A 19,753-nucleotide genomic window follows, 5' to 3' on the forward strand; every position below is an offset into this window, starting at 1 on the left:
AAAATAATTAATTTTTTACGCGTTTTTGGGGTGAACGCAAAAAAGGTTGCGGGTCAATGAACCACGACCAGTTGGTCACGGAATCATAAGTAGGGATAGAATCGTTCTAGCTAGGTGTTTGAACAAAAAATGTCCTTTATACTAACTAAACTGTGGGTACAATCTTGTGACAAGTTGTATGGTAAAAAGTCGCAACCGACTAACAATACAACAAATATAACGAATAATCGCATCAGACTAATCACACTTCACACTAATATCATAAAGGCCAAAGTTTGTGTGTATGTGTGTGTGTGTGTGTATGTTTGTTAATCCTTCACGCAAAAATTACTGGACGAATTTGGCTGAAATTTGGAATGGAGATGGATAAAATCCTGGATTAGCACATAGGCTACTTTTTATCTCGGAAAACCAAAGAGTTCCCACGGGATTTTTAAAAACCTAATTCCACGCGGACAAAGTCGCGGGCATCAGCTAGTAAAGAATAATTTAATTGAATTTATGATTCAATATTTGGGTTTGGGTCAACGTCTTACATCAAATACCAAAATATCAGATTTGTAACTCATTTCGTCTACGAACTAGAGACCTGTGACATGTGCCGGACAGACAGACAGACAGACAGATAGACAAGCAGACAGACAGCAGACTGACATTAATAAGGCTCCGTTTTTACTCTTCGGGTACGGAACCCTAAAAACCAAGATGGCAAATTTCAAAATGGCCGCCATTCGCAATTTAAAAAGTTAAAAAGGTATAGTTCGCGACAGGTCGAGATGGCAATCGGAGTGAAAACACACCGCACAGCCCCCGCGCTAACTCTGTACGGGATAACGCAGGTGAGCGGGAACTCTCGCCACCTCATACTCCGATTGCCAAGTCGACCTGTCGCGTACTATACGTACATACTACACAGTGTTTATCTTGTACAGAACCCTTTATGTCCAAGTCCGAATCACACTAATTAATCAGTTTTTTTTTGTCGCAAGTATGCGTTAGGCGACACGACAAAAAGTCGCTAAATATGACCTTACGTTAACGCAAACTGTATTGTTGACGAACCTTGATCTGAGTTTGGTCAAGTTAAAGTATGTTATTCAATTCAGCCTTGATACAATTTTAATTCGATTAAAGCTACGGTCACACTTGCGCCACGCGGGATGCGTGAGCGTCCACGACGCGAGTCTTTAACACAAACAGTTTTTTTTTTTATAAAAAGAATATTAGCCCTAACACTCCCCTTTCCCCTCCAACTAAGAGTAGGTAAAGCTTGTGCCAGGAGTGGGTACGACAATAGTGCAATGGGTGAGGTTTGAACCGCCGACCTTTCGGATTTCAGTCCGCTCCTATAACCGTTGAGCTATTAAGGCTTTATGAGTGAAAAGACTACTTATTTTTGCACATGGAATAATATTGTATGTAATTCAAATCCTTGAAAAGAGCAACCACCGAGTTTCTTGCTGGTTCTTCTCAGTAAGATACTCATTTCAAACCAGTGGTAGATGCATTTGATGATTCGAAATTTGTAAAACTTAAATTGAACAAAAATATTTTGAGTTTTGAATTTTGAATTTTCTTTCAGCGACTCTAAAATGTAGGGAAATTATTTGATATTGATCTTTGATATTGTTGTATAGTATGTATAGGTACCCACTGAAATTTTATACAATATTATACTATAAATATAATATATCATATTATATCTAAATTACAACCTTGCTAAGTAACTTGTTGACAGATTTATAGACAATGCAATTAATTTTTGGATATGAGAGAATAATCGTACCTATTATTTTGAATTATTATCAAAATAGGACATCCAGAAAAAAAATTCACTTGATTCATTTTACTGTTTTTATCTTCAAAGAAAACCAATAAAAATATGAATCTTGAATGTTTATATGCAAGTATGGTACAAGTTTCAAGTATAGCGGTGCTCTTGTTGCATTGTAAGCAAGTATGTCTTTATGTACAATGTACATTACATTGGTTAGAAACTACCTTGGGTTGGCTTAAAAGTTTAATATTTTTCAACAATTCTGCTATACCGATTTTGATAAAAATTTCATATCATATGCTCCTAATCTTTATTTTTTACGATATGAAAATAATAGCTTAGACCTTGCCTAACTTAAAAAAAATATTTGTGGAGATAAGAAATAAAATTTTCTCTAAAATGAAAAACATTTTTCAATAGGAAACTGTCGTATTTCAAGCGAAGCGATGCAATATTATTTATTTTAAGATGAAAATAAATTATTTTATTAGAATTAGGTACTCACTTTTTCTATACGGGAACCTCGGACCTCGGATGAAAGATGTAATCAATGGAATAGTATGCACCGACATATTATCACAATTATTGAAAATAATTGATTAAAATCACAAACTCTTTTTTTCTTTCAAAAAAAATCTTTTATTGCACACACAAGCGTCCTGCGTCACCAGACCTCAGGAATGAAAAAAATTGACACGCGTGTTCGAAATTTTAATAATTTTTTCAATTTTGTTTTTTTTTTTTTTTTTTTAATTCATCATAGTACCCAGCCTATTATATAAAAAAGTTTATGAAAAAAGTTTGTATATATATTTTTATCTATGTAGATTTAAAAAATTGTTCGTCATGCCATTGCGTTGTATGTGCATGGTTCTGTGTTAAAAACCTTTCCGCAAGTCCCGACAACAACTGTTCGAAGTTTCGAGCTTGCAACTAAATCTAAAGCTTTAAAAAATTAATTATAAATCAATGTTTACGCGGCTAACGTCCAAGTAACAAACGGATACTATACAACTAAACGTGTCCACGAAAATAGCTATTGTCTGTCTATTTTAAAAATGGACGCGGATAGTTTTATGTATATTTACGTCCGTAAGTCCAGAGTTGATATACGAAACTTTAGGACTAGGAGGACTCGTTTTGGACTTTGGAACCCTCGTAGCTTTAGTTTTAAGTTATGTGATTAATTATCACTATATCGTACAAATTTAACAATTTCGACCATCAAAAGGAGTACAATTTGTACCTACTTTGAATAAATGATTTTGACTTTGACTTTGACTCATTTACCTCCGGGGTGATTCGCTAACTTAGTGGCCAACACTGAATGATAGCCGAGCTGAACGATATAATGATCGAGCTCATATGACATTATTTTAAATCCATTGAAGGTTTCCTACGAAAAATTATTTTCATATCACTTAGTGAAGCAGCAATGTAGAACCAATCAGTGTCAAATGAGCTTGTTGGCTAATGAGTTTTAATAATTGCCTGAGTTTGCCGTTGAACTACAGAGTATTAAAAAAACAGCAATTCTACTGTTTTTTTTTTTTTGGTACATTAAATACGCGACGAACATGACGAAAATGTTAAAGAAAAATATAGAACGAAATATAGATTGATAGAGATCAGCTTAATAATTTCTTCTTGAATATCTTAAGTTAGTTTTGTATCAACGGTGTACTAGATTTTTTTTTTTAATTTTCTTTCGTCGTTTCGGTTTCGTTGAGGACTCGTTTTGGACTCATCAGTGGTCCTGATGAGATTTTAATAGTTTGCCATAGAGCTACAGAATGGCTACAGATTATAAATTAAAAAAACAATAGTTACCTTGTTATAAAAAAATACGTGACGAATTATTGAGAACCTCCTCCGTTTCGGAAGTCGGTAAAAATATTAACACAGAGCAATTGCTTTAGAATTTTTTGGAAATTCCACTTGAACAAATCCGGGGTGGTTCAGCTAGTATGTATATAGATGCGTAGCCTTCTGGATATCAATCCAGAAGGCCACGCAAAGGTCTATGACCTTTATAGGTAAGGTCATGGACCTTGCGCCCCATTTACCCGACTGTCCAAAAAAAGGAGTGTATTGTTTTTGAGTGTAGTGGGTTCATTAGGGGATGAGAATTTATTTGAAAGTTCATCATTTTTGGGGTTCCGCACCTCAAAAGGAAAACGGAACCCTTATAGGATCACTTTGTTGTCTGTCTGTCTGTCTATCTGTCGGGTACTTCCCGTTGACCTAGAATCATGAAATTTGGTAGGTAGGTAGGTCTTATAACACAAGTACAGGAATAAATCAAAAACCGCGAATTTGCGGTTACATCATTAAAAAAAATTGAAATGTGTTTTAATTTTCAAAATAAGATAACTATACCAAGTGGGGTATCATATGAAAGGACTTTACCTGTACATTCTAAAACAGATTTTTATTTATTTTTATGTATGATAGTTTTTGATTTATCGTGCAAAATGTCGAAAAAATACCCGAGTTCCGAACTCTCGGTGTGCGAGTCCGACTCGCACTTGGCCGGTTTTTTTTAATTATACGTACTTATTCTTGAAAGAGGATATAGGTATTTTGGTTTGTACCAAATTAATTAAATTAGATTTATCATATAAGAGGTTTATATTACGTTTAGTTAGTGGTTAATCTGTGAAAATAATAATGCATGCTCTTTTTCCTCACATCATAGTTCGATGGGATGGCTCGGCAAACCGACACAATCGGAGAGGGATCAGGCGCAGGACAGCTGATGGCTTTACCTGCTCCCCGGGCTACTACTGAGAATTTTTTGACAGAAAACGCCAGTAACGGTTTGGCCCTACCCGGTATTCGAACCCAGTTATTTGACACTGATCTCTACTAATACAAGTACGCTAAACATGCGATTGCTGGCGTTTTTTTTTAGCGTTCCGTACCTCAAAAGGAAAAACGGAACCCTTAAGAGATCACTTTGTTATCTGTCTATCTATTTGTCTGTTTGTCGTGTCTGTCAAGAAAACCTATAGGTTACTTCCCGTTGACCTACAATCATGAGATTTGGCAGGTAGATAGGTCTTATAGCACAAGTAAAGGAAAAAATCCGGAAACCGTGAAGCGGTTACATCATTAAAAAAATTCAAATGTTCATGAGCAAATATAATAATACAATTAATATTTTCAATTTTGAAAGTAAGATAACTATACAAATTGGGGTATCATATGAAAGGGCTTTATCTGTACATTCTAAAACAATATTTATTAATTTTTAATTTTTATGCATAAACGCATGTACGCTCGGTACGCTCGGTGGGACGCTATGAATAAACACAAGTGTAATTTAAAATTGATAATACCCCCGACAAGTGAAGGTTACAGTAACTAGAAAAGAGCTGATAACATTCAAACGGCTGAAGCGATTTTCTTGGATTATAGCTAAGAACACTCTCGATCAAGCCACCTTTCAAACAAAATAAACTAAATCAAAATCGGTTCATTAGTTTAGGAGCTACGATGCCACAGACAGATACACAGATACTTTTGGGTCGGGGGTTGATAAAAAATAAATGTAACACCTGTTCCATTGTATTCTTATTTGTTCATTTCATTGTATGATAGGTGTATTTAACGATATTGAAGGTTGTATAATATAAATAGTGTAAATAAACAGAAATGCCAAAGCCATTGCAAGGCTGAATTTGATTGAATTGATAACTATTTATCTAAATAAAGTATTTATGACATACGACATATCGTCTGTACTAGTACGACATATCGTAGGTGCCAACCTAACCCTAGGTGACACGTCAAACAATGACTTTACCACCTATTATATAAGCTGTTCTAGGACAAGAAACTCCGCAGTTAATCTATCAAAAGGCAAAATTTTACAATACTAATATTATGAAAAGGTAAAATGTGTAAGTTTGTTTGTAAGGGGTAATCTCTGTAACTACTGAACCGATTTTGAAAATTCTTTCACGTACAGAAAGCTACGTTATTCCTGTGTGACATGAGCTATATTTTATTTTCAAAACATTAGAGATCCCTACGAAAATTGTAATAAGCTACCCGTTCGAAGCCGGGGCGGGTCGCTAATTGTTATTAGACTAGCTGATGCCCGCGACTTCGTCCACGTGGATTTACGTTTTTCAAAATCCCGCGGGAACTCTTTGATTTTCCGTGATAAAAAGTAGCCTATGTGTTAATCGAGGGTATAATCTATCTCCATTCTAAATTTCAGCCGAATCCGTCTAGTGGTTTTTGCGTGATTGAGTAACAAACATCCAAACATACACACTTCAGATTTATTTTATAATATTATTAGGATTAGGATAAAGCGATGTAACAAACCATTAAACTATTTGTGGGCGCCAAAAATGCGAAGTCAATGGCTTCCATGCAACTTTGTGATTTACTATTCGATCGTAGGTAGGTAGGGATAAAAAAATGTCGCATGATATAAAAGTCACAAGCTCAAACAATATTGGCATACAAACAATACCAATTTAAAAAGAGCTATAAGTGCAGAAATAATAGAACATTTTAGGGACCATTTTAATATGGTTTTAGGCTATACCAGAAGGTCTACACCTGTGACCTGCCAACTATTACTAAATAGTTTTTCATGTAAATCAATGTTTGTATTGATTAACTCCCGACCCAAAAAGAGGAGTGTTATAAGTTTGACGTGTATATCTGTGTATCTGTGTGTCTGTCTGTGGCATCGTAGCTCCTAAACTAATGAACCGATTTTAATTTAGTTTTTTTTTGTTTGAAAGGTGGCTCGATCGAGAGTGTTCTTAGCTATAATCCATTAAAATCGGTTCAGCCGTTTGAAAGTTATCAGCTCTTTTCTAGTTACTATAACCTCCACTTGTCGGGGGTGTTATAAATTTTTAATTTACACTTGTTTTCGCTGCACTGAATATACTATTATTTTAAGTCGTAATAAAATATCGTTAGTTATAATACTCGTTAACAGGGCTCTCTCCGTCACTTACTCCATACAATCGTAGTTCCAATTTCATTTGAATATTAAGCAACCAAAGTCCATGAAAGAAACTAATATATCTATGCCTGTGGTTTTCCAGATTACATAACACCCCCGACAAGTGAAGGTTACAGTAACTAGAAAAGAGCTGATAACTTTCAAACGGCTGAACTGATTTTCTTGGATTATAGCTAAAGAACACTCTCGATCAAGCCACCTTTCAAACAAAAAATACTAAATTAAAATCAGTTCATTAGTTTAGGAGCTACGATGCCACAGACAGATACACAGATACACATGTCAAACTTATAACACCCCTCTTTTTGGGTCGGGAGTTAAAAATATCGTAGGTTTTGGTCATCGTCAAAATAATCTACCACTGTTTCGGAATGCCGTTCCTACCGAGAAGAACTAGCAAGAAACACGGCGGTTGCTCTTTGCAAGTGGTTTTACAATTAAAAATAATATGCCATACTATACTATACAAGCAATTGCAGCATTGTCAAATACATGCTTTTTTGTCATTTTATTTTTATTTATATAAAATAGATTCACCAAACAAAAAATTAAAAAAATCGCGCGGAAAAAAATCTGTGATTCGCGCGAATATTTGGTGCAGTATATGAGTTGTATGGCGCTCACCGTTTTGAAATTCCGTACGCGGTAAATAAATCGCGCGAATAAAATTCGCGAGAATAAAAAACGCGCGATTTTTATTCGCTGTGCGGAGTAGCTCTAAAGGCATAAGTTACGCCTACGTCAGAGCTATAACGCGTCAGTAGGTCACACGTTGAGAAAATCAATAACCACACGTTACCTTACCTAGTAACTATGGGCCTCATAAGAAAGTTCAGTCACTCAGCGAGCGATGGAGAGTTGGAATTAAAGCCCTTTCATATGATACCCCACTTGGTATAGTTATCTTACTTTGAAAATTTAAACATATTTTAATTTTTTTTTTAATGATATAACTAAAAATTCACGGTTTTCGGATTTATTGCTTTACTTGTGCTACCTACCAAATTTCATGATTCTAGGTCAACGGGAAGTACCCTATAGGTTTTCATGACAGACACGTCGGACAGACAGACAGACAGAAAGTGATCCTATAAGGGTTCCGTTTTTCCTTTTGAGGTACGGAACCCTAAAAACGATACATATAAGTAATAGAAGCAGGCGTTACTTTTTGGAAGTCCATAATATACAAAGAATCATCCTTTGCTATAGCCCAAGTAATAATTTGGAGATGTAGAGTTCTTACAATGCACAATTACTTTGCAATTCTCGCTTCCATTAGGATATGGAGCGCCCTTCCGGCATCAGTTTTCCCTTCCACTTTTAATATGGGTACCTTCAAGGCAAGAGTGAATAGGCAACTTCTAGGCAAGCGCGCTCCATCTTAGGCTGCATCATCACTTGCTAGCAGGTCTGATTGCAGCCAAGCGCTACTCTATAAATTAAAAAAAAATGTGCTTTGTAAGGTCTACATCGCCTGAGGATACTCCGATGTCGGAGCGAAACTCGAGTGTGTTCTGGTGGATTTGCGTGGGTACTTGGTGCTTGCTTGGTGGCTGGCTTTTCCTGCATGCTTAGCAGCGGGAGGGCGGGTGGTGCATGTCACATGGTGCATGAAAAATGTGCTTTGTAAGGTCTACATCGCCTGAGGATACTCCGATGTCGGAGCGAAACTCGAGTGTGTTCTGGTGGATTTGCGTACTTGGGGCTTGCTTGGTGGCTGGCTTTTCCTGCATGCTCAGCAGTGGGAGGGCAGGTGGTGCATGTCACATGCTGCATGAAAAATGTGCATTGTAAGGTCTACATCTCCTGAGGATACTCCGATGTCGGAGCGAAACTCGAGTGTGTTCTGGTGGATTTGCGTACTTGGGGCTTGCTTGGTGGCTGGCTTTTCCTGCATATTTAACAGTGGGAGGGCGGGTGTTGCATGTCGCACTATACAGATTTGCCTTTTGCCTTTGATTCTTTGTATATGTTATATAAGTACATATAAATAATAGGTAAGCACATAAACTGTGCTCAGCTGATGATAGAGTAGGTAGGTTCAGCTAACGAGTAACTTCCTGCAGAATAGCGGTTCATCTAGTTTTGTTACATACCTCACTGTCTATATATGTTTCGACGACCTCCCTGGCACAGTGGTAAGCGCTGTGGTCTTTCAAATCAAATCAAATCAAATTATTTTATTTGCTTAAATGCGGTTTATATAGGTCTTACAAATTCATATTGGTATCACCATGCGTATGGCGTGCAAATTTCGTGCATGAAACATCAATGGTTAAAATCACTCAAAGTCCATATCTATCTATTTTATGTCAAAAAATTCTTTAAGTTCATAAAAATTGTGCATGTTAAGCCATTTAAATAGCTCAGTCCTAAATCTATTCAAAGGCAACAATTTGAAGCTATTAGGGATCTTGTTGAATATTTCAATACTCAACATGACACAATTTTTTACAAAATACTTAGTCCTAGGTATATAGTTTAAAACTAAACGATCAAGATTCCTACTACTACGGACATGATCATAATATGTATTGCTTGCAATTATTAGGAGGTCCCGGATTCGATTTCCGGCAGAGGTTTGGAATTTAATAATTTCTAAATCAGTGGTCTGGTCTGGTGGGCTTCGGTCGTGGCTAGTTACCTCCCTACCGTGCCGCCAAGCGATTTAGCGTTCCGGTACGATGCCGTATAGAAACCAAAGGAGTATGGGTTAGGTAAAACTGACATAACCCCTCCAGGTTAGCCCGCTTCCATCTTCCTCAACAAATAAATGCATTTTATTTCTTTCTTTCTTAGACTGCAACATCGTATAAAATGTAACCTATGTCACCCGGACCTTTATAACGAATCAATTGACACCTCATTCATCAAAATCGGCCCAGTAATTTAGGCGCTACGGTGGAACACACAGAATCTGGAGACAAACATACACACATAGACTGCTAAAATCATAACCTTTCCTTTTGGCTTTTCCACAGTCGGGTATAAAGTCCGAGCAAAACCGGGACGGGTAAGCTAAATAAGTAAGGGTAAGTAAACTGTAAAGTACATAAAACTAGAAATCGTCTAGCCTTCACGTTGACACTACGTGATAGCCAAGTCTAGAAACTGTCTAGATTCTAGATCCCAAGTCGTCAAGACGTCTTTATGGGCAGTGCTTTAGCAAAAAGGAAAATCATCGCCAGAGAAAACTCTTAACCATTTTTAAAAATAAAGTTTAGGACACATTTTTACCCGACTACGGCAAAGCCAAAAGGAAGGGTTATGATTTTACCAGTCTATGTATGTATGTATTTATGTGTGTTCCACCGTAGCGCTTAAACTACTGAGCCGATTTTGATGAATGAGGTGTCAATCGATTCATCGTTTTGGCCCGGGTGGTCATAGGCTATATTTTAAAGGAAAAAATTTACCAAATGGATGTTACATCAAAATAAGTAGAGGTTCCCAAGTAGTTTCTTTTGCTATTGTATCGAGCGGGATATCAAATGAAAGAGGAGAAAATTCTGAGTTCATCATATTAATGTACGACAACATTAAAATATACCAAGCGACAGAAAAACAATTTTACTATAATATTTCAGCGTTTAAGACGATCGTAGGCGGGTTTAAGTTTTCAACTTTTTTAGGGTTCCGTACCTCAAAAGGAAAAACGGAACCTTATAGGATCACTTCGTTGTCTATCTGTCTGTCTGTCTGTCCGTACGTCCGTCGTGTCTGTCAAGAAACCTATAGGGTACTTCCCGTTGACCTAGCATCATGTTTGGCAGGTAGATAGGTCTTATAACACAAGCACAGGAATAAATCTGAAAACCGCGAATTTGTGGTTAAATAAATAAATAAATAAATAAATAAAGGTTTATTCAGCTCTTATACAGAATCACACACAAAAACAAAAAAAACAAGAATAACAACAAAGATAAAATCAAACTCGAATATAAATCAAACTCATTATTACATCATTTAAAAAAAATTAAAATGTGTTTAAATTTTCAAAGTAAGATAACTATACTAAGTGGGGTATACATTCTAAAATAGATTTTTATTTATTTTTATGCATAATAGTTTTTGATTTATCCTATTTATATTTATCATAATAGATTTTGATATATATTTACGCCGTTTTTTTTTTATTTCTCGGCTCCCTGTAACACGTCTGATGCCGTCTATCCACCTGGTGGAGGTCTTCTAACGCTGCGTCTATGGTTTTTCGAACTATGTAGAGTAGCTCCACTCCTTCCAGGTTAGCCCGCTTCTATCTTACACTGCATCATCACTTACCACCAGGTGCGATTGCAGTCAAGGGCGAACTTGTATCTGAATAAAAATAAAAGTGCCCTGCCCATTGCCACTTCAGCTTCGCGTTGTTACGTAAAACGTAACGTATATAGAGTAAGCAGAGTTTTGGGGACGCAATGGTGCAACTTTTATGGCATCGCCCCATATAGCCCCGTGACGAAACTGTTACAGTGTCGTTGAACCCCCCACGTGGTGGCTGCGCAGCACGCATGCGCAGGGTTCCGTAGGGTTCCGTACCTCAAAAGGCAAAACGGAACCCTTATAGGATCACTTTGTTGTCTGTCTGTCTGTCCGTCTGTCAAGAAAACCTATAGGGTACTTCCCTTTGATCTAGAATCATGAAATTTATATTCGAGTTCCGTACACAAACGGTGCCAACGAAACTCTATTACTAGCATCCACTGTCCGTCCGTGTGTCATCTGTGACTCTGCCACCGGTTCGGAAAGAAATTTCTACTGAGGAGAGCCACAAGAAACTTGACAGTTGCTCTTTTCAAATCATAAGAATTACAGCTACCTTAAAATCTTGCAATTAACGTCTCGTTTTCTGTTCGTTTCAGTCTTTAGTCTGTAGAGATAAGGAAAATCTAGACTAGATAATAGTCCTGGATCTAGGCCACACAACAATCACAGTGTGTAACAGGCGTCGCCTTGTACCGGTTACGGATAACCGTGAACAATAACTATCTTAACTGACGTAGTTCCATCATTATTGGCTTATTTTCCAACTGTTTGACGCTTATTAGGGTTCCGTACTCGAACGGTGCCAAGGAAACCCTATTACTAAGCATCCACCGTCTGTCCGTGTGTCATCTGTGACTCTGCCACCGGTTCGGAAAGGAGGTTTCTACTGAGGAGAGCCGGCAAGAAACTCGGCAGTTGCTCTTTTCCGTTCCGTTCCGTACCCGAACGGTGCCAACAAAACCCTATTACTAAGCATCCGCTGTCCGTCCGTGTGTCATTGTCTCTAAGCTACGTCTGTGACTGTGCCACCGGTTCGGAAAGAAGTTTCTACTGAGAAGAGCCACAAGAAACTTGACAGTTGCTCTTTTCAAATCATAAGAATTACAGCTACCTTAGAATCTTGCAATTAATGTCTCGTTTTCTGTTTGTTTCAGTCTTTAGTCTGTAGAGATAAGGAAAATCTAGACTAAATGATGCCTAGGTGCAACAGTTCTGGATCTAGGCCACACAACAATCACAGTGTGTAACAGGCGTCGCCTTGTACCGGTTACGGATAACCGTGAACAATGACTATCTTAACTGACGTAGTTCCATCATTATTGGCTTATTTTCCAACTGTTTGACGCTTATTAGGGTTCCGTACTCGAACGGTGCCAAGGAAACCCTATTACTAGCATCCGCTGTCTGTCCGTGTGTCATCTGTGATTCTGCCACCGTTTCGGAAAGAAATTTCTACTGAGAAGAGTCGGCAAGAAACTCGGCAGTTGCTCTTTTCCGTTCCGTTCCGTACCCGAACGGTGCCAACAAAACCCTATTACTAAGCATCCGCTGTCCGTCCGTGTGTCATTGTCTCTAAGCTACGTCTGTGACTCTACCACCGGTTCGGAAAGAAGTTTCTATTGAGAAGAGCCGGCAAGAAACTCGGCAGTTGCTCTTTTCAAATCATAAGAATTACAGCTACCTTAAAATCTTTCAATTAACGTCTCATTTTCTGTTTGTCTAGTCTTTAGTGTATAAGGAAAATCTAGACTAGATTCCATCATTATTGCCTTATTTTCTGTTTGATGCTTAGGCATTGCCCGAATGTTCATCTGTGCATATCATTTTGAATTGCACCTCTCACTGGAGTACGGTGAAATTGATGGGGGGCTTCGGCCGCGGCTATACCACTCGACTGGTCTAAATCAACTGGTGACCATTCATAAATCATTATTATCAACCCCTTGCCGGCCCACTACTGAGTACCAGTCTCCTTTTAGAATGAGAAGGTCATATGGCCAATGTTTTTTAACCCCCGACCCAAAAAGAAGGGTGTTATAAGTTTGACGTGTGTATCTGTGTATCTGTCTGTGGCATCGCAGCTCCTAAACTAATGAACCGATTTTAATTTAGTTTTTTTTTGTTTGAAAGGTGGCTTGATCGAGAGTGTTCTTAGCTATAATCCAAGAAAATCGGTTCAGCCGTTTGAAAGTTATCAGCTCTTTTCTAGTTACTGTAACCTTCACTTGTTCACATTATTCAGATACAAGTTAGCCCTTGACTGCAATCTCACCTGGTGGTAAGTGATGATGCAGTCTAAGATGGAAGCGGGCTAACCTGGAAGGGGTATGGCAGACATATACCCCTTTGGTTTCTACACGGCATCGTACCGAAACGCTAAATCGCTTAGCGGTACGGCTTCGCCAGTAGGGTGGTAACTAGCCACGGCCAAAGCTTCCAACCAGACCAGACCAGAAATTATAAAATTTTAAACTTCAATCGTGCAAGAAAAATCTAGCCTAAGTAGATACAATATTGAGCCTAGATCTAGGTCATACGACAATCAAGGAGACGGAGAACTTCATCGTTCTTAAATAGCTTATTTTCCATACTGTTTGATGCTTATTGCCTTGAATTTATCTACCTATTTACTTTTAAATGATAGATTTTAGGGTTCCGTACCAGATAGGTGCAAGTGGGACCTTCCTACTAAGCCCCCAATGTCCGTCCGTCCGTCGTCTGTCTGTCAGCGGGCTGTATCTCATAAATAGTAATAGGTAGAGAGTTAAACTTATGACAGAATGTGCTGCCGCTTTGACAACAAAAATTAATCTGAAAAACTAAACTAGTTAGGTACTTTTTTTTTTAAATTTAATTTTTTTTATTATAAAATATTACAATAAAACTTAAAGCTAGCCCTATCTAATTACTACACAAATCACGCATGGAATGGTGCCAAAAATACTGGCTGCATTTCCGCGTTGGATAGCCAGGCTGATCCGTTGCGCAAAAAATGAGCCAGCCCTTCTGTCACCCGATGAGGCTATTAAACGCGGTGAAATGTCTCGTATTTTTTTTTTGCACTAAGACTCCATGGCCCCAGGGGCCCAGGGTCTCCACGGCAAACGGAACAAAAATGTAACTCTCAATAAGAGAGGCATACTTGCGCCGCTTGCCGTTTTCAGCCATTAGGTACTTATATGAAATTTTGGTACTTAATACATGTATTATACTAATTAAAAACAAATGCAGAAAACAGCGATTCATAAAGTAGTTTGTAAGTTATGTCTAAAACATAATGTACGGAACTCTAAAAGAGCGAGGCACGACTCGCACATGGTTTTTCTAACTAATTGATAGAAATTGACACTGTCATGACAATAACAGCTGACTTTGCAAGTTCTATTGCTTGTGGACACTTGTCTTTAGCTTCATGGATACACAGCTTTATTTCAATGATAGTAACCGGAAAAAGACATCAAATAGTTCCCCTACTAGTCAATTACCTAATTTCTATATCCGGTTAAATAGACTATACCTACGCTTCGTTAGGGCTCAACACCAGTTACAACAGTTAGGAAACTTTTGACGCGTTGAGGCTTCCGACGTCACTGGGTGGCGTCAAATGTTACTGTACATTTGACGCAGGTACCCTAATGTAGCTTTATTAGTGTTCCGTACCTCAAAAGGAAAAACGGCACTCTTATAGGATCACTTTGTTGTCTGTCTGTTTGTCTATCTGTCCGTCCGTCCGTCCGTCCGCCCGCTTGTGCTAAAAGACCTACCTACCTGCCAAATTTCATGATTCTAGGTCAACGGGAAATATCCTATAGGTTTTCTTGACAAACACGACGGACGGACGGACGGACAGACAGACATACAGATAACAAAGTGATCCTATAAGGGTTCCGTTTTTCCTTTTGAGGTACGGAACCTTAAAAATCAAACCCTAAAGGGGGTAAAATAGGGGTTTGAAAGTAATTCACGCGGACGAAGTCGCGGTCATAAGCTAGTCATCAATAAAAAATGTCATCCACTCATCTCACAACCTATTGTTATCATTTCTTATCACCACGCCTTAAAGCACAGGCTGTTGAGCGCATGCGCGTTGCCATGGTTACCGCAACATGGCCGCCGTTGCCATGGCGACCGGTATAAGTGGGTCAGATCAGCCCTAGATGACCTGAATTCGGTCAGCCGACTATTATTTAAGACTTATTTTTAGTTACCAACAATGTACTAAGTAAATCGGTCGTAGGTACTTAAAATAATAATCGGCCAAGTGCGAGTTGAACACATTGTTGTCTGTCTGTCTGTCCGTCCATCTGTCCGTCTATCGTGTCTGTCAAGAAAACCTATAGGGTGCTTCCCGTTGACCTAGAATCATGAATTTTGCAGGTAGGTAGGTCTTATAGCACAAGTAAAGGGAAAAATCCGAAAACCATGAATTTGTGGTTACGTTGTAGGTACGTGTGGTACGGTAAGTAAGATAACTGTATCAAGTGGGGTATCATATGAAAGAGCTTTGCCTGTATATTCTAAAACAGATTTTTATTTATTTTTATGCATAATTTTTATTTTTGACTTTCGGAATGGACTTTAATGTCGGAAAAAATACCCGAGTACGGAACCCTCAGTGCGCGAGTCTGACTCGCACTTGTTCCTTTACGTGTGTGTGTACTGTGAGGGCTTGCTTCTTGCCTTTCATGAAGACGACTCTACATCAACGGGAAATACCCCTATACTACATACATAGAGCATATAAACGGTTTTTTTTTTTCCAAGAGACATTCCTCAGTACCTCAGTATTGGACATATTAATTTTAACTGGATACTTCCACACCTTTCTGAGAAAGGGGACAGACAGACAGACCCTTTATTGATCGTATAAGCGCCCGAGCAAAGCCGGGCCTGGTTAGCTAGTCAAATCAAACTTACCGTAATAAGTCATATTCGCTACTAAGTGATCACTCATCATGGTTGCACAGGTGTTATGTCACACACAAACACTCAACACATTTGGTACACATAACACTAAACAAATCAATTTTTATTGTATTTGGAATGGAAAAACTTAGGGTTTTCAAAAAATTAAAAAAAAATATTAATTCAACTTTTACAAGTACTTTTGAATAGTCAAATGCATCTACCACTGGTTCGTAATGCCTGTCCAACCAAGCAAAACCAGCAAGAAACTCGGCGGCTGCTTTTTTCAAAAGATTTTTTGCCCTTGAATTTTCCTTTTACTCGTGTTATAAGACTTACCTACCTGCCAAATTTCATGATTATAGATCAACGGGAAGTACCCTATAGGTTTCTTGACAGATACGACAAACTACGTGATATCCTATAAGGGTTCCTTTTTTACTTTTGAGGTACGGAACTTTAAAAATCTTTAACCGGACGAAATTGCGGGCACAACACAGCCAGTTTTTGTTATTCAGATACAAGTTAGTCCATGACTGCAATCTCACCTGGTGGCAAGTGATGATCCAGTCTAAGATGGAAGCGGGCTAACCTGGATGTACCAGTTTTCATTAAACCCATACTCCTTTGGTTTCCACACAGCATCGTACCCGAACGCTAAATCGGTGGGCGGCATGGCTTTACCAGTAGGGAAGTAAGACTCCCACCAGACCAGACCAGAAATTTAGAATAGAATAGAATAGAATAGAATAGATTTTCATTCAAATAAACTTTTATAAGTGCTTTTGAATCGTCAAAATAAACCACTGGTTCGGAATGCCGTTCTACCGAGAAGAACCAGCATGAAACTCGGCGGTTGCTCATTTCAATTGTTCAATTTACAATAATATTCCATACTATACAAGCAATTATAGCCGTGCATTGCTGGAGCGAGTCAAATCCATGCTTTTTTAACCCCCGACCCAAAAAGAGGGGTGTTATAAGTTTAACGTGTGTATCTGTGTATCTGTCTGTGACATCGTAGCTCCTAAACTAATGAACCGATCTTAATTTAGTTTTTTTTTTGTTTGAAAGGTGGCTTAATCGCGAGTGTTCTTAGCTATAATCCAAGAAAATTGGTTCAGCCGTTTGAAAGTTATCAGCTCTTTTCTAGTTACTATAACCTTCACTTATCGGGGGTGTTACAAATTTTTAATTTACACTTGTTATCATTTACATAATCTTCGATTGTATTGCTTTTGCCAGGAGCATACTTTTAATGGATTTTTGAAAATTTTGTAAAGGCAAGTCTGATATTGACTGGAATTTATTTAGAAAAAAAATTTAGTAATCATAAAATTTCAAATGCCCGGCGGGAATCGAACCCGGGGCCTTCTACTGTAAGACCACACCGGTACCTACCTCTGCACCTGGCTGGCCGTCAAAATCTATACATATAATAAAATTGTAGAAAAGTGGTGTCTGTACAATGGAAATATATAAAAAAAGTAGCAGGGGTTGTTATTATATCGATGCCGAACCCGAAATTGTAATTAATATTTTTTTTTTCTCTATTTGTCTGTTTGTCTGTGTATTTGTGCACGCTAATATCAGAAACGGCTTATTCGATTTAGATACGGTTTTCACTAATATATTGTAGTAAGCTTCACTTAACATTTAGTGTTTATTTCATGTCAATCGGTTCATAAATAAAAAAGTTATGTCAATTTAAAGAATCACGGCGAACATTTTTAACGTACAGAGTACGTACTACACGCCTCGCGCCCGAGCGTCCGTGGCTGTATAAAGCGCGGTCACTATTCCACGCGAACGAAGTCGCGGGCACAGCTAGTGTAGACTATGTCCGTAGCTACGTATATGTATGTATGTATGTGTATATGTGTGTATGTGTATCTACAAAGTACAAACAATAATGAAAACTCAATCACGTATAATTTCTTCACACGGACGGACGAACCTTGACACCGAATGCATATTATGATTTTTGTTCTACTACGAAATGTAGGTATGTAGGTATGTCTTAATGTAATAATGTCGAACGTTTTAATGCATTGAGTAATTATTAACAGGTCCTAATTGCTAATGACGTTCGAAATTCCTCAGTGATTCAAGACCAAAGTCCCAAAGTCTTCAAACATTATATTAAGTATATATATATAAATATATTATATTTATTTTTCATGTACCAAAATTGTAGTTACAAAGTTAAGATAAATTAAGCTATGTACATAGGAAATGCTTATCTTTAAACATTGCGTATTGACAGGGGTATCATATGAAAGCGCTTTATACCTGTACATTCTAAAACAGATTTTTATTTATTTTTATGCATAATAGTTTTCAATTTATCGTGCAAAATGTTTGAAAAAATACCCGAGTACGGAACCCTCAGTGCGCGAGTCTGACTCGCACTTGGCCGGTTTTTATATTCAGATACAAGTAGCCCTTGACTGCGATCTCACCTGGTAAGTGATGATGCAGTTTAAGAAGGAAGCAGGCTAACCTGGAAGAAGTATGGCAGTTTTCTGCCATAGGTACTCCTTTAGTTTCTACACGGCATCGTACCGGAACGCTAAATCGTTGGGCGGCTCGGCTCTACCGGTAGGGTGGTGACTAGCCACGGCCGAAACCTCCTAACAGACCAGTAATTTAGAAATTATAAAATTCCAAGAATCGAACCCGGGACCTCCCACTAATAAGATCACAGTGCTTACCACGGGCGCCAGGGTAAAGGTATTTTTTTTTTTTTAAAGAATATTAGTCATTTTAAGCTAGGAGTGGGTACGACAATAGTGCAACGGGTGGGGTTTGAACCGCCGACCTTTCGGAATTCAGTCCGCTCCTCAACCGTTGAGCTATTGCGAGGCTTAATTCACACTATACTGCACCAGAGGTCATCAAAAAATGGCATCTTCTTAATTCTAACGATACCTAAATATTATGAAACAATCTACACCTTGACATAGTAATCGAGGTAACTAGCTAAGGTCGCCGGAAAAAGATACGCAAAAAACACAAAAAACACACAAAAACACAATTCACTAATACAATGAAGTCCATGTGACTGTGTGTGCATAAATGGTTTGACCTTTGAATGTTAACATAGACGGTGATGGCTGGTGTACGTCATGGTGACGATTGGTCTGGAAGGCTTCGGCCGTGGCTAGTTATCACCCTACCGGCAATGCCGTGCCACCAAGCGATTTAGCGTTCCGGTACGATGCCGTGTAGAAACCAAAGGAGTATGTGTTTAATGAAAACTGGCACACCCCTATTCAGGTTAGCCCGCTTTCATCTTAGACTGCATCATCACTTAACACCAGGTGAGATTGCATAGCTTGCATAGCTGAATAAGCAAGTGTAAATTAAAAATTTATAACACCGCCGACAAGTGAAGGTTACAATAACTAGAAAAGAGTTGATAACTTTCAAACGGCTGAACCGATTTCCTTGGATTATAGCTAAGAACACTCTCGATCAAGCCACCTTTCAAACAACAAAAAAAAAAAACTAAATTAAAATCGGTTCATTAGTATAGAGCTACGATGCCACAGACAGACACACAGATACACACGTCAAACTTATAACACACATCTTTTTGGGTCGGGGGTTAAAAAACGGCGGTCTTTTATTCGTGGGGACAAGGGCATCCCGGGCATGTAATTCTTTCTAACTTTTGCGAATTATGTTGCTTTAATGGTGAAGGAAGACATCGTGAAAAAATCTGCATGCCTGAGAGTTATTCTACTTATTGTTCTCGACTTTTCAAAGGTGTGTGAAGTCTGCCATGCACTTGGTCAGCGTGCTGG

At 38.3% G+C, this 19,753-nt stretch overlaps 1 protein-coding gene across 6 annotated transcripts in view; it reads right to left on the reverse strand.

Annotated features, from left to right (window-relative positions):
- The window catches only part of LOC123879574 (translational regulator orb2-like), a 66,791-nt gene that overhangs the window by 12,642 nt on the left and 34,396 nt on the right, over positions 1-19,753 (reverse strand). The window contains exon 2 of one of the 6 annotated variants that reach the window (XM_045927361.1): positions 15,957-16,052. The exons of 4 other annotated variants lie outside the window; for them this stretch is intronic. In XM_045927361.1, the coding sequence (XP_045783317.1) occupies positions 15,957-15,996 (40 nt within the window). In that variant the 5' untranslated portion in view covers positions 15,997-16,052. Of the gene's footprint in view, positions 1-15,956; positions 16,106-19,753 lie in introns of those variants that run through there. One more of the 6 variants, XM_045927360.1, reaches the window with a different exon arrangement.

Source organism: Maniola jurtina, chromosome 28 (genome assembly GCF_905333055.1).
Source record: "Maniola jurtina chromosome 28, ilManJurt1.1, whole genome shotgun sequence".
Classification (NCBI taxonomy): Eukaryota; Metazoa; Arthropoda; class Insecta; order Lepidoptera; family Nymphalidae; genus Maniola; species Maniola jurtina.